This window comes from Temnothorax americanus, unplaced genomic scaffold, assembly GCF_048541705.1.
Source record: "Temnothorax americanus isolate GAGA-0224 unplaced genomic scaffold, ASM4854170v1 Scaffold15, whole genome shotgun sequence".
NCBI classification, from domain to species: domain Eukaryota; kingdom Metazoa; phylum Arthropoda; class Insecta; order Hymenoptera; family Formicidae; genus Temnothorax; species Temnothorax americanus.
The window spans coordinates 3,508,076-3,521,458 of record NW_027509286.1 but is presented as its reverse complement, the minus strand read 5'-3'; the positions used below and the strand labels follow the sequence as shown (position 1 = coordinate 3,521,458).

The following is a 13,383-nucleotide window of genomic DNA, read 5'->3' as shown; positions in this document are numbered from 1 at the left end:
TATTCACGCTAACGGCTAATGGATATGGAACGTCGATTACGAATTTAAGCTTCGCCGACGGATGAATGGCGACTTGTCGAGGAAAACTCTGTCGCGCGTTTCGACATAGGTATATTAATAATTATTATTCATAACAATAAGTGTTTCAATAAGTGTTTCACAAACAGACACTTGATGTCGAGGTCTTTCTAAGAAAAAGGTGATTATTTTCGACGAGGCAGGTATTGTATAATAACGTTATGACATATAATTATCTGATTCGGAGAAATTGGATATAAATGTCATAAAAACTTAATGGAAAAAAATTTTGAAGATAAGACAAGGGCCATCGCAGTCAAGTTAGACCTTTTCGTCCATTTCCGCTTTACGGTAAACAGGTCTGGAAAGTCTCCGGGACGCCCTTAACAATACAAATGCTTGTATTCTCGACGGGATCCGCGCAAACGATGTCGCTTGGCATTATGAAAATACCGGCCCAGGGCGAAGTAAAGGGGCTCGCTGCGCTGTCGTTTCGGAGACACGAATTATATTGGAAACAGTTTCTAGCTGAGTCAGGTTCCATATAACGACCAACTACTCCGTTGGAGATTTCATGCCAGTAGCAAAATTTACTGTGATGTTTATATTAATATCTACATATTTAACGCAAACTGTGCGATAGATAATATTAATCTTTTCGTCAATGAGTGTAACTGGGCAAGATATTTAATTAATTATCGAGGAGGTGAAAAGTTACTTATATACTTACAAACGACGCAGACGCTTTTCGACACAAGTTTATCCGCACGGAATCGGTGCAAACCAAGTTTAATCGGCAAATCGCTAATCTAAGTTACCCGATGCACATCTTTTTACAAGTCACGCGCGCGAAATGACTGATTTAAGTATCCAGGCTCTCCCGGATGGATTTGACAATAAGATCGAAGGAGAGGTTTGAAAGAAGAATAGTTACCCCCGAAGACCGATTCCCATTACGGTTATTACTCGTCGTCCGGAGTAACAAGAACCCGGTAGATTGCCTCAAATCACCGACTGCGATCCGCCTAGCAATCAAGGCACCCCGCTTTTTCTCCGTCCTAGCCGATTCTAGCCACCGACTATAAGTTACCTCTGGAACTCATTATCGATCGTCGCCTTCTATAACGAACTTTAAATCGATGATCGCGCTAACGAGATGTCCAGGCAAGAACTCTCGCGCTTTCCCTAATCCACGAAACTTACAAATTATATCAAGTCTCTCGCTGCTGGGAAAATTGGCCGGATAGAAAGTGTTTGCCTTTACCTACGTAATTGTTTAAATTTCTGATTTGTCGAAAAGTTTGTATATATTTCTATGCTGTCGGAATCTGCCAACGTAACAAAGCGTAACTTAATTTCTATATGTATGGATTATAAATACGAGATATTCTCAAGTTATCGGCTTTTATTTATTGAATTATTTATTAATTTCTCGTTCGGTCTTCGCCGTGCGAAGATAGTTTTTCTTTTTTTCTTTTCCTTTTTTTTGTCGATCGGTTGACGTGTCTGCAAGTTGGCGAAACGTGTCAATGTGAAGTATTATTTTTCGCCGGGTCTTCGTCGTTGGTGGTCGAGATATCATACAAACTGTAAATTGAAAACCGAGCTGAGCAATTTCGAGCTAGCCGTCGCGCCGCGCCGCGCCGGCGATCGGCCGCTCTTTCTTTCTCACCTATACGTCTCCTACTTTCCCCTTTTTTGAACCGCGCTTGAAAGCACGAAAAGCGAGCAGCGTATCGTATTTACACAGCCGGCAGCGACTGCTGACAGCCAGACAGCTGAGGGAAGGAGCAGCCGCCATTGTGTTCCATAGTGGGTCACATATGGAACAGTCAGGCCACTACGGTGGTGGTGGAACGAGAACAAACAGTTGTACACCAACTTGCTCGATTAAGGACGATTGAAACGAATCCCTTTTACCTATGGCAAGAGTGTTTTACAGAGCAAGCTCGGCTTTATGTTTCGCGCAGACGTTGCAGATCGACGTGGCGACGCGACAGTTCACGGCGAGCTAAAGAAAAATGTGTGTGCCATACTTTTCCACCGAATAAATTCAAACCTGTTTACCGGACTCACGTAGGAGAAGTGGAGCGATCGCGAAACCAATTAAATCCGTATGACACGGGCGAAGGAAATACGCTGCGATTGAGTGTCGCGGAAAGTACGATCGAAACGGAGGTGACATTGCCGTGCCTGCGAGCGGAACATTCCGTGATTGATCGAGCATGCGAAATTGGAGCAGCTTGATTGCCCATGCGGATCAAAGCGTGTCTGCGTCTGACGCGTAATGTATATCATGACGGTAATCGTAAACTCGATAGACTTGGTCACGGCCCGATTGTCTGTAAGTTGAAACAAGGAGCGGGCGCGCGATGCTCTCGCTCGCAGCCGCAGAAATTTACGGTGCCCCGCTCTCTGTTCGCCAATCACGAGGGTGTGCACGCGCCCACGTGTCCGATCATCGCGTTTCAATATATCTTTCGAAGCATGGATTCAATTCGGGCGAATAACGCGACGGTCGGTGCTTCTGTACAATGCGCGCGCGCCATACGACGTACGAGAGTACGATGCGAAGAAAGAACAGACGCGCCCCGGTGGAGGAAAGCTCGGAAAAATACGCGAGACCATGGGTTACGGTGATAAATCACCCTCGATCTTACTCGGGAGATCTTTTCAGGTTCTTGTTAGCGAGACGTCGGTCTACGGAGGTATCCCGAGAAGCGGACGAGCGAGGGGGAGGGGAGCTGACGGGGGGAGGGGAGGGTAAATCTAGCATAGGTACCACCAGCCTGACGATAAGATGCAGTTCTTCGCACGCAACAAAACACTACAAGATTCAGGTGACGCTACGGTAATCCTACTTGACTAACATGAGCTAAGCGTCTGGCGGTCGGAAGAAAAATTGCGGGTAGGAGTCCCCGCCGTAGGATTTCCGTTTCTCTTCGAAAAAGTAAATTGCGGCCCATGCAGCCTATAGCACTCCCGATAATTAAAGTGCCGTATTAGGAGCGTCCATTCGGGGAGAGGGAGGGGGAGAGAGAAGCAAACGGAGAATGAGCCAGGCTAAACGGCTCTAATCCCTTTCCCCGATTGTCCTAACAACTTCGGCTCTATTTATTCTCATGAGTTTGCTTAAGCTACGATCGAACGAGAACGCGGTGGTTTGAAGGCGGGGGGGGGTGGGGGGAAATCGGGTTTACGGATTCAGCGACCGTATAATACCGATCAGAGGGTAATCGGTCCTGCAAAAACGGTCCTCTATCTGCGAGTTCACGGTCCGATAAGTAGTCCGTGGAAATAAATTATTTGATAGGTGCTCGAAATCGCGCGACGAGGGCTCGACAACGACGGTATAAGCTGGACGCACGATCGAACGATCGTCGAAACGTGAAATATAATTTGTGCACGCGTGTAACGTTCCCCGGCTATCGGAGGCAGTTAATTGTAATCTTCGGCACATAAACGCTCGACACCGTGCCGCGACTCATTATTACTCGGCTTTTACCTCGCTACTAGAATTAATATCGCACGCCCTACGTGCCGGGGAAAACCTCCCTTATCGTCCCACCGTATCCATGCCTATATTTTATTCCGGCCGGCTATTCGAAGTTCTACATTTAACTCGGCGCGCTGCTCGACGAAGCTGCGAGTCTCGGCGTGGCGGGTCTCGGACGAGTAACGATTTTCAATAGAGGCTGCAAATACCCTTATGTGTGCCACCGTCCTGGACGGCAGAACTCGATGAATATGCATAAAATTCGGTATTGCTAACGCTCAATCTTCGGCCGTTCTTCGCCGCGCTCCTCATTAGCGATGCGTGCGAGATAGCGCGGTCTTAGGCGAAAATCCCAGACAACGGCCGGACAAGGACCAGGACGAGCGGGCTTCGAGAAAGAGAACGGAACTTTTAAGAATTTTTTCTACGGAAACTAGGTGGGTGTTATTATTATTTGGCAGAAACGCGGCGCTCACGTAGTACTAGCGGACAACGAGAACGTCGGGTTAAACTATTCGACGACGAGCCACAGCGCCAGCGAAATCGAGGGGGCCGTCGACGGCTAGCCCAGCTGTGGCATTCTAATGTGCCGCCTTTCGGAACTTGACTCGGTGAATTGCGTTATTCAAATTCGCGGCCTTCGACGCTATTTTTCCGACACGCCTTGCAAAAGCGCGCGTCTGGTGAACGGGGAAAGAGAGAGAAAGAGAGAGAAAGAGAGAGAGAGAGAGAGAGAGAGAGAGAGAGAGAAACATGGGAACGTAGCAGGATCGGCGTACACGAGAGATCCACCAATTACAGGCAGTTGGTAGTCCGTGAGAGAGCGGACTCTACGACTTCTCGCATTTTTATCGCTATCGACGATCGCATTAAGGCTCGGGCGACGGTACGCGCCGGGGGAGGAATTAGCGTCGGTGGATCGCACGACAAAACGGATGCGCGCGGAATATAATGAGGCTCCGCGCCGAGGCGGATGCGGCGAACGAAAGAGATTAAATACGCGTCTCTGAAACTCGAGGAAAAAATGGAGGAGAAATGTGCCGTTTGCGAAACCGGTGCGTGCACCCCGGCGACAGTACGTATATCTCAGCTGCGCGCACACGTGTGCAATGCGGGAAAAGCGGGCTGTAGATACGCGCGTGGACACCGCGAATGTTTCATTTTCTCGGGATTAAGTAACCGCCGCGGCCGTTACATGCATGCGCTCGCCGCTATTAACGATTTAATTAGCGTAAGTTTTCATCTCCCGGATTACGGTCAGAATAGCGGCGTGTCGGTGGGGGTAGGGGGGAGGTGCGACGGAGATACAGTCAGGGTCGGAAACGCAGGGGGATACGAAGTAGAGCGCGCGGCGCCCGTTTTTCACCGAGGCAGCCGGCTTATTATTGCGTTTTCACGGATTACGCTCCCCGGGCTCGCGGCAATTTGCCGCTTGCGTGTAACGTAACGAGTCGAGAAGAGTGTCATTAATTTCGCGCGGCTCAAGGATTTTGAAGAAAACGGCTGCGGGCGCGAAATCGCCGTTGAAGATGGACAAACAAAACGTCGTAATTTAATCCCCGCCGCGAGAAAGCAACTTTTCTCGAGCAGGTACATTGCCTCGTTCTCCGCGAGAAATTATAATCGACGTTAATCTCATTCCCATGTCGGTGTAATGAGCTTGGCTGTTTATAAGCCATGCACGTGTACTTTTCTCAACTTATAGCTCCACTTTTCCTGGCGAACATGTACTCATGGATTCGTTTGACCGACGGTTCTCACGATTCCGACACTGGCTTTCATTCCGTTAAGTCGTCATTCGTTGTTTTGATTTAAGTAGAACTCCTTCTAGTAAGAACGTCATATCCGGTGGGTCCACCAGACGTGCTCGTGACACCAAACTCGAGTGGATCGGTCGACGGGTTAGCCGCTAGAGAAACAACCGCGACAGGCGTAGAAACGAGAGAAACGGGGGGGGGGGAGAGGGGGCGAAATAGAGGGGCCCCTGCACGTACCGTGTGCTCTCCTCTCAAACTATTTATTCCGGCACAAATCGCATTACCAACTTCAACTGCAAAATTGACTTCGTCCAACTTTTACGGCGCTTTCGCCCTTACGTCCCTTCGACGCCACCCGCACGGTCAGAACTTCGACTTGTACGAGGGTTTACCAAACTCAGTTTAAGAAGAAGAAGAACTGTTTCAGCCGTAGAAAGAGAGACGCATCTTGCGGGACTTTCTCTCCTGCCTCGTCGATATAAAATCGCATGACGCGAGCTTCTGGCAGAATGGCAGTTTGGAAGTTCGAGTCGTCAGGCATAACGAACGCGGTACCATAATCGTTACAAGTTGTTCCTCCCTCGTCGAGCCAGACTTGACGGATAAAGCTGAATTTTTGAACCTCGCTCCTCATACTGACACATTTTCACTTATAAATCGTCTTTCCGCGCCTCCGTTTTAAATATTCATTCCGCTTAGAATTAACGAGCTTCTCACATATATGTCTGCTACATTTTTCCTTAGATTCCACTTAAGTTTCACGTAATGCACAACCTTAATGACGCCCGTGCTCCCATTCCTCGCGCGGAACGAAGTAAAACATTATGATTACCGACGTTGAAAAAAAAAAACATTCGTTTATGAGCTCTGGCGTCGTACTCCGAGATATTGCTATTAGGCGATCTAATTCGTTCGAATGCCTTTCCGCAGCGAGAAAGAGAGAGACAGAGAGCGTCCGCGCGCTGCGCGTTCTCTTGCACTTTCTCGTTTCCTCTCTCGCTTTCATGCTCGGAGCAATTCCATTCGATTTCATGTGCACAAGTTTTACTAGTATTCGCGCTTCAACTGATGCGTCCAATCGGAAATCCGGCAAATGTACTGCGGCCACGGCACCGCAATTCGACGGTATCATCGCCGGGGAGCGCGCGTGGCCGTGATTAATCAAAACGATAAACTATTCCTTATTAATAAGCCCTAAAGCGGTTCGCGCCCGAAGAGTGGGGCTATAACTCACGACGGAACAGATACCTTCTGGGCTTCGCATTAAAATTGAAATTAGCCACCCATTTGTCTTCTCGTTTGGCTTAATCGTGACTAGCCAGGTGATTTATGGTTTTCACTTCTGCCGGGCGCGAGTGTAGTTTCTCTTCCCGGATACGGCGCGCAACGCGTAATGCAATTCAAACCCGAAAGCCGACGAAGGAAAAAAAGAAGTTTGGGCGCGGGGGCGCGATGAAAACCGTCCTGCTTGTACCCACGTTGCGTGATCGCGCTATAACAGCTGTTGGAAAATAGTTTTGTTCAACTCGCGGAACACCTTATTACATTCTAAACACGCGTGGTCGTCCCGTGATATAATGCCGTCGCGTTATATCACCTCATGCCGTGACACTGGCCACCGTTTATACACACCTGTATATAACCCAGTTTATTGCGTTTTAATTGGCATTAACCGCTGTAAACTTAGCGAGAAGCTGCGGGCGCGTATAGCCGGTATGCGGAATCGCAGTTAGCACTGTGATTTTCTATGATCTTCATGAATATGCAGGAAGACCTTTTCGAGGTAGCGTAACATGATCGATCGATAATAACAACGGCGAGTAATATACTTTACGTATTGAGCATACATATTCAAATAAGCAAGGCGGCATTGAATTAAGTGAATGATTAACTGATAGTAAAAAAAATATAACGGCCACAATAACACATAAAGTGAATATAAGCGTGCTGATACGTGTTAATTATAAATCCGTGAAACTGACAACATTTATGACGTAAAAGTTTCAAGGTATTGTATCTCTCGAAGCACACGTAAACTTCGGATATGAAATTTACAGAAAATCTCGTTACACAGACACGCTCGTAATAGCTTTCGCAACGCGTTCGAGGAAATGCAACAAAGGTTCCTGGTTCTATATCAAGTAGACGTGCACTGTTTGCGAACACTTGCTCTAGTTTCCGATCACGCGGTGGCTAATGTGTGCACTCAACCACATTCTGTATTTCATATTGATGTGCAGAACTTGATATCACCGATTTGCGTAACAATCAGTATACAGAACAGGTTTAAATAGATACGTAACGCGTATAGTAAATCTCATGCGCTCGTAAAATATTGCATGGCCTAGCCGCAGGATGTCAACATCGTGCATTGGAAATGCTGATGCTTAATGGACGTATTACAAAAAATTTCAAAAATTTTTATGCTTATACGTCTCTTTAGTTTCATTGCCGCAACCATAAATTTCCACACTTTTTCAAACGAACTTCAAATACCGATCATATTATTGCAATATATTTTCTAAATTGCGTAATCTTGCATAATTTTTTCACTGAATTATATAATTATAATTATTCGTGACATAGCATATACAAAGATTAAGAATAAAAAAATCTAGATTTTTCAAATCAGGAAATTTAACATTCTCAAATATGAGACAGAGCATGTCTTTATCGGTTGTATAAAATTATTCACGTAAGAGAAGGTTAATCTCGTTTTCTGAAGGAGATGCTATGCGTTACCTATATGGGTTACAGACGTTACAGTAGGAAGCTTTGCTCGAGGTTCTTCTCGCTTCCTGATTATTCAACGAGTCGTGGAGTATATTCAGTTCAAGGTGAACCACACTTTCCGCCACCATAAATAGCAAAATCGGCACGGTATGGGGGGATCGTGACGTAGACGAGGGTGGGGTCTGTCAGTCGCTGTCGAAAGAAACGATCTATGCCACTACGCGGAATAACCATGTTCCGTTTCGCGATGCAGTGGTCTCCCGATCGCGGACACGGTCGAGGCCCTGAGGCTCGAAAGGAACCCCGATAAAGCTAAAAACGCGTCGAAACGAATTAACGGTCAGTCGATCAGTGTCGTGACCTAGGTCGTCGATGGGCTTTCGACCGTACGCATCATGGAATTGATTTGGGTGCTCGTCCTGCTCTTCGGGTTTGTACGCCCGTCCCAGCCGTCGCACCTCGAAGTGGCTTACCAGTGGAAATATCTCGATTGGGTTTGGCCAAATATACCTCTGACGGGACAAAACTATACGCTGGGCAATGCCTTCACGCAAGACGTGGATATCGACAGACAGGGCCGCATATTCGTCACGAGTCCGCAGTGGTTGAACGGTGTACCAATTAGTTTGTCTTTGGTGACTAAAGCGCATGGTCCCGGTGGTCATTTACTCGTACCGTATCCCAATTGGTCCTGGCACATATCGTTCAGTTGCCAGAGCATCGTATCTGTCTACAGAATAGCGGTAATTTCACAACTGGTACCAGACTGAATTCAAATTGTATGTAAAAAAAATTTTGAATGCGTGAGACTTACGCGAATATACGTCATTGCGTCCGTTCAAAATTTTTTCGCTATCAATTTGATGTTAAATATTGTAACAATAGGTAGGATTAATGGATTGGCATGTAATCTTTAGATCGACGAGTGCAATCGTTTATGGGTGGTCGATACCGGCAGAGTAATGATGCGAGCGGTTTGCCCCACGAAAATATTGATCTTTGATCTCGCCACGGATCAGCTGATCCATAAATACGTGGTACCGGATGATCAAGTGCTGTACGGGAAGGCAGCATTAGTTACGCCAATCGTCGACGTCGGAAAAACGTGTCTCGATACTTATCTCTACGTGGCGGACGTGGATCAAAATGGACTGGTGATTTATGACTTATATCGCGACTATTCCTGGCGAGTAAACAACACCCGTGGTAACGCTTTTGGCCCGGATGAGGATGCTATGAATATTACGATCGCCGGCGAATCGTTTGATCTAACCGACGGTACGCTCGGTATGTCACTGTCGCCGTTGGGATACTTTAATCACAGGTACCGACGCTAATTACACTATTATTTTGGATACAGTCAATTTGTAAACCGAAAAACACTACGTTACATGAGTTTCAATCGAAATTGAGATCCGGTCGTTTATTGAAACTACTTATAAAAGCTTAACAAGTTGAATGCGAAAATGTTGTCTTTACTCAGCATAATGAGATATAGAAAACAATGTGGCTGCTTAAATGTTTTCTTTATTTATCTTGCTATTCTATTTCTGGTTATTTATCTGGCTATTCTATTTTTACATCGTCGAGAAGAATTTAGAAAATTCCCGTAGTATAAATACGATCGAAGCTTTTGCTACAAGATATGCTAATTGAGGAAAAGTCGTTTGCCATTTGTCATATGTTTACCACTTTCAGATATCTGTATTTTAACTCGCTCGCGAGTTACTATCAGAAATACACGGATACATTATCGCTGATGCAAAGCGAGTACGGGGAAGCAGTAATATTTCAATCAAATTACAAGCGCGCGAGCCAAGCGGGCGTGCAGGCAACCTCTCGAAGAGGCGTAATATTTTTCCAATTGGTCCAATTAACTGCCATTGCCTGTTGGGACATCGGGAAACCATTTACTCCGGAGAACGTCGTGATAATAGCACAAGACGAGGAGACTCTGCAGTACGTGAGCGGCATTAAGGTGATCACGAATAAGGCCGGCGAGGAAGAATTGTGGTTCAATACCAACAGGCTTCAGAAGACGATAAACATGAGCCTCAAGCCGACGGAGACAAACTTTCGAATAATTAGAGGAACGGTCGACGACATCATCCGGGGTACAAATTGCGAGCCGTCCGGCGTGAGAACGGAAACCCCAGACACCGTCTTTTGGCATCAAATATAATTTGCCATGCACAAGACACACCTTCTGCCTTTCATTACCTCATTTAAAATGTCTTTATAGTGTTCCTGTATATTTTATGTCATACTGCCATTAAAATTGTGACGAACGAAATAACGAGCGAAATCGTTAATGATTTTTTTTCCAAATCAACTTGCGCATAATGGCGCGTCTTTGTAAAATTCTCGCTCTTCATTCCACATCGCGTCCAGAGATGGATTTGTAACTAAAAGCGACGGATCGTTCGCATATCCGCGCACGGTCGAATAGAAGGACGGAGTGGCAGCGAGGTCCTGCGAATGACAGCCGGAGCGTGTAGCAATTTAGTTAACCGTTTCATTGCTGCCTTTTGAGATGTAACGATGAGGTCTGTCGGTGACGCGAGCGCCGCCGCGAGCCCCGAATGTTTCGACAGGGTGGCTTGACGCCGTCAGTAACGGGGGGACCGTCGACGAGTTCCATAGCGGAGGAGGTGGAGGAAATGGGAAACGACGCGACGAATTTCTTGTCGACGAAGTTTTACCGAGCTTTTAGGTTGTGCCGTCGCCGATTTCACTGGCTGGTGCCGGATCCGGAATAAATGCGCATTCACGGGGAATTGTTCGCGTTACTACCCCCCGGGATACCAATAGGGCGCGCGCAATTCCGAGAAATTCGTGTCACCTACTTCTCTTTCTACACCGCGGTTCGGCGTGTGACTAATGGCGGCATATTCATGGCGCACCCTCCCGGTACCCCCCTCCCCCACGACACCACCCGATCCTCCCTCTTACGAAGCTCTGGCAGTTAACCTCAGACAACCCCTTCGTCGCGATAATATACGGCTGCCCTTAAATTTTCGTTCCCCTCCGGCATACTTGTTCGGCCTATCTCACCTCGTAGAGCAAGAGCACACTTTCTTCTTTTCCGGAATAGCTTTGGCCAACCCTGCGATTATTATTACCAGGTCAAATCGATTTTTTTTGCAGCGATTACGTCAGTACGTAACATAATGGAAGTATCGTGAAAAATCGTTAATCGTTCGTAAGATGAACGTGAGATATTGTGCTCTCGAGCTTCGTTCGTGCGAAAGTACGTGTCTTTCTCATCTCGAACATATCGACCCGTGTTTATCTTTATACCACGTATGAATACTAATCGGTTATGGTAAAATAATGTTGTGTATGCCGGGCGAAGCGTTCGTACGATAAAGCACATTTTCCGCGGCGCAGTCGAGAGCACGCTCCCACGATCGTGATCGTTACCTTAAGGGCAGGATGTGGAATTACTTAAGGAACGGTAGTACGCCGCGGTAAAGTCTCACCGTGGGCTCGGTGTATCCGCGACGCGGGAGGAGGGATGTCTCAAATCGTTTTACGAGAATAGTTTTAAAACGACTTTACGAGAATAGCTTGGAATTTTGAAATAAATTTGCATCAGTTTTACTGCCCTTGATATACATAACTACCGGTTTGGCACTGATACTCGAGCATATACGGGCCTGAACGGCGCTCTAGTGCTCGCCGTCGATGACATACACTATGTCATCCTTTTTTTATTACTGCCAAAACGATATCCGCGAGACACGCGTTTACGCAATATCTCGGTCTCCAAAGAGAAACGATGATAAATCAACATAATCCGCAGTATTTTGACTTCGCAAGAAACCACAGTTCTTATGTATTACATTATTATATCACCATTGGTAGCAAAATTTATTGTGATCGTTAAATATTCTGAGAAACTTGGGTTCTTTCTCGAATTTATTTCTGACAAGAATTTTCTGACAGTTTAATAATTCTGTTACTCCATAAAAGAAAGTACAATATATTCTTCGGGGTTTCGTTGAGCAGTCCGGAACGAGCTGTGCACGGAGCGTAACGTGAACGAGTGCGTCGGCGACGCGGTACGTCACGCAGCGGCAGCATCGCGTCGGTTCGCAATTTGGCGGTTGGCGGTACCGCGGCGTTCCCGGCCCGACCGATGGAACGCCGGGCGAGAATTTCGGGCATCCACCGCGTCTTTATTAAGTCCGGCTCGTCTATAATTCACAGAAGAGAGAGAGCGCGGCCGTAGGCCGTCCTGACAGTGGCTCGGGCTCACCGGCCGCATAAACACACCGAGCGTCTCGCGCAGGAGACGTCCATGCGCGCACACAGCACACAGCCGTGTGTGCCACGCATTGCGGTTGTCAACCCTAGTCAACGTGTAATTTACTAGTTCGCTCTCCCTCACCCTCTTCCCCTTCGGCACGATGCAGATGCAGTCACCGGTTTTGGACTCGGTCAACGCGGCGGTGGCGTCTGGGCGGTCGCAGCAACAGCAGCAGCAACAACAACATAACGCCGTCAACAGCGGCCGTCGTTACCGTTCCCGTTTCTGCTGCTGCCTGCTGCTGCTGCCGCGACTAGTTACGATGCAAATGGATAACGCCGCTACACTGGCGAGAACCGTCCTCTGACCACTCGGAACCCGACGACCGCAGGGCTGCTATAAACCAGCAGAGTACGCGCTACGTTCTCCCGAAATGGCCGGAACTTTCGAGCTGTCGCGCCGAGATGATCGTCGAGATTATCTACCGCTCTTGCGCGTGAGCATTTCTCGCGAAATATTGGGAAACTTTTCGCTTTCGCGTAAATCCTTCGTTTTTCCCTTCTCTTTTTCCCCGAATTCACATTCGTATTCCACGTGTGTCACGTCAACTGGAGTTGTTCGTACAATTATTAACACAATTCTTGAAATGCAATTTCCATTTTAAGTATCATTTGTATCGCAATTTTGACGGTTTAAGAAACGTGTGAATTGAAATTATTTCTTTCCCTTTGATACTTTCACGTTGCGAGGCTTCGTCATGCGGAGAACGTGTTCCACGTATAAATCAACTCATCCGTCCATCTATCTGCCTATTTGCCTTCAGCGCTACGAGCTCTACTCACTCTCTCCTTCGGAATCTCGCAAATGGTTTGCTTCCTCTTACCGCACGCACCGCTATGCAACGCTTGGTCGAAATGTCGTTTACTACAGGAACCGGTCTCTTACGTTCGCAACCGTTCGTTACCGTTAGTTCCGCCTGACGTAGCGCGTTCGCAACGTAAACACGTACGTGTGCACGGTGCCGTACAGAGAGAGAGAAAAAGAAAGAGAGAGAGATAGATAGATAGATAGATAGATAGATAGATAGATAGATAGATAGATAGATAGAGAGAGAGAGAGAGAGGCCG

At 47.1% G+C, this 13,383-nt stretch overlaps 2 protein-coding genes across 2 annotated transcripts in view; both read left to right on the top strand.

The window, feature by feature from the left end:
- The window catches only part of LOC143895228 (CUGBP Elav-like family member 4), a 466,213-nt gene that overhangs the window by 16,539 nt on the left and 436,291 nt on the right, over window positions 1-13,383 (top strand). The window lies entirely within an intron of this gene.
- Window positions 8,208-10,314, top strand: LOC143894982 (major royal jelly protein 9). The gene is made up of 3 exons (XM_077401707.1): window positions 8,208-8,747; window positions 8,922-9,328; window positions 9,703-10,314. The coding sequence occupies exons 1-3, from the start codon at window positions 8,400-8,402 to the stop codon at window positions 10,184-10,186; spliced, it is 1,239 nt and encodes a 412-aa protein (XP_077257833.1). The 5' UTR covers window positions 8,208-8,399; the 3' UTR covers window positions 10,187-10,314.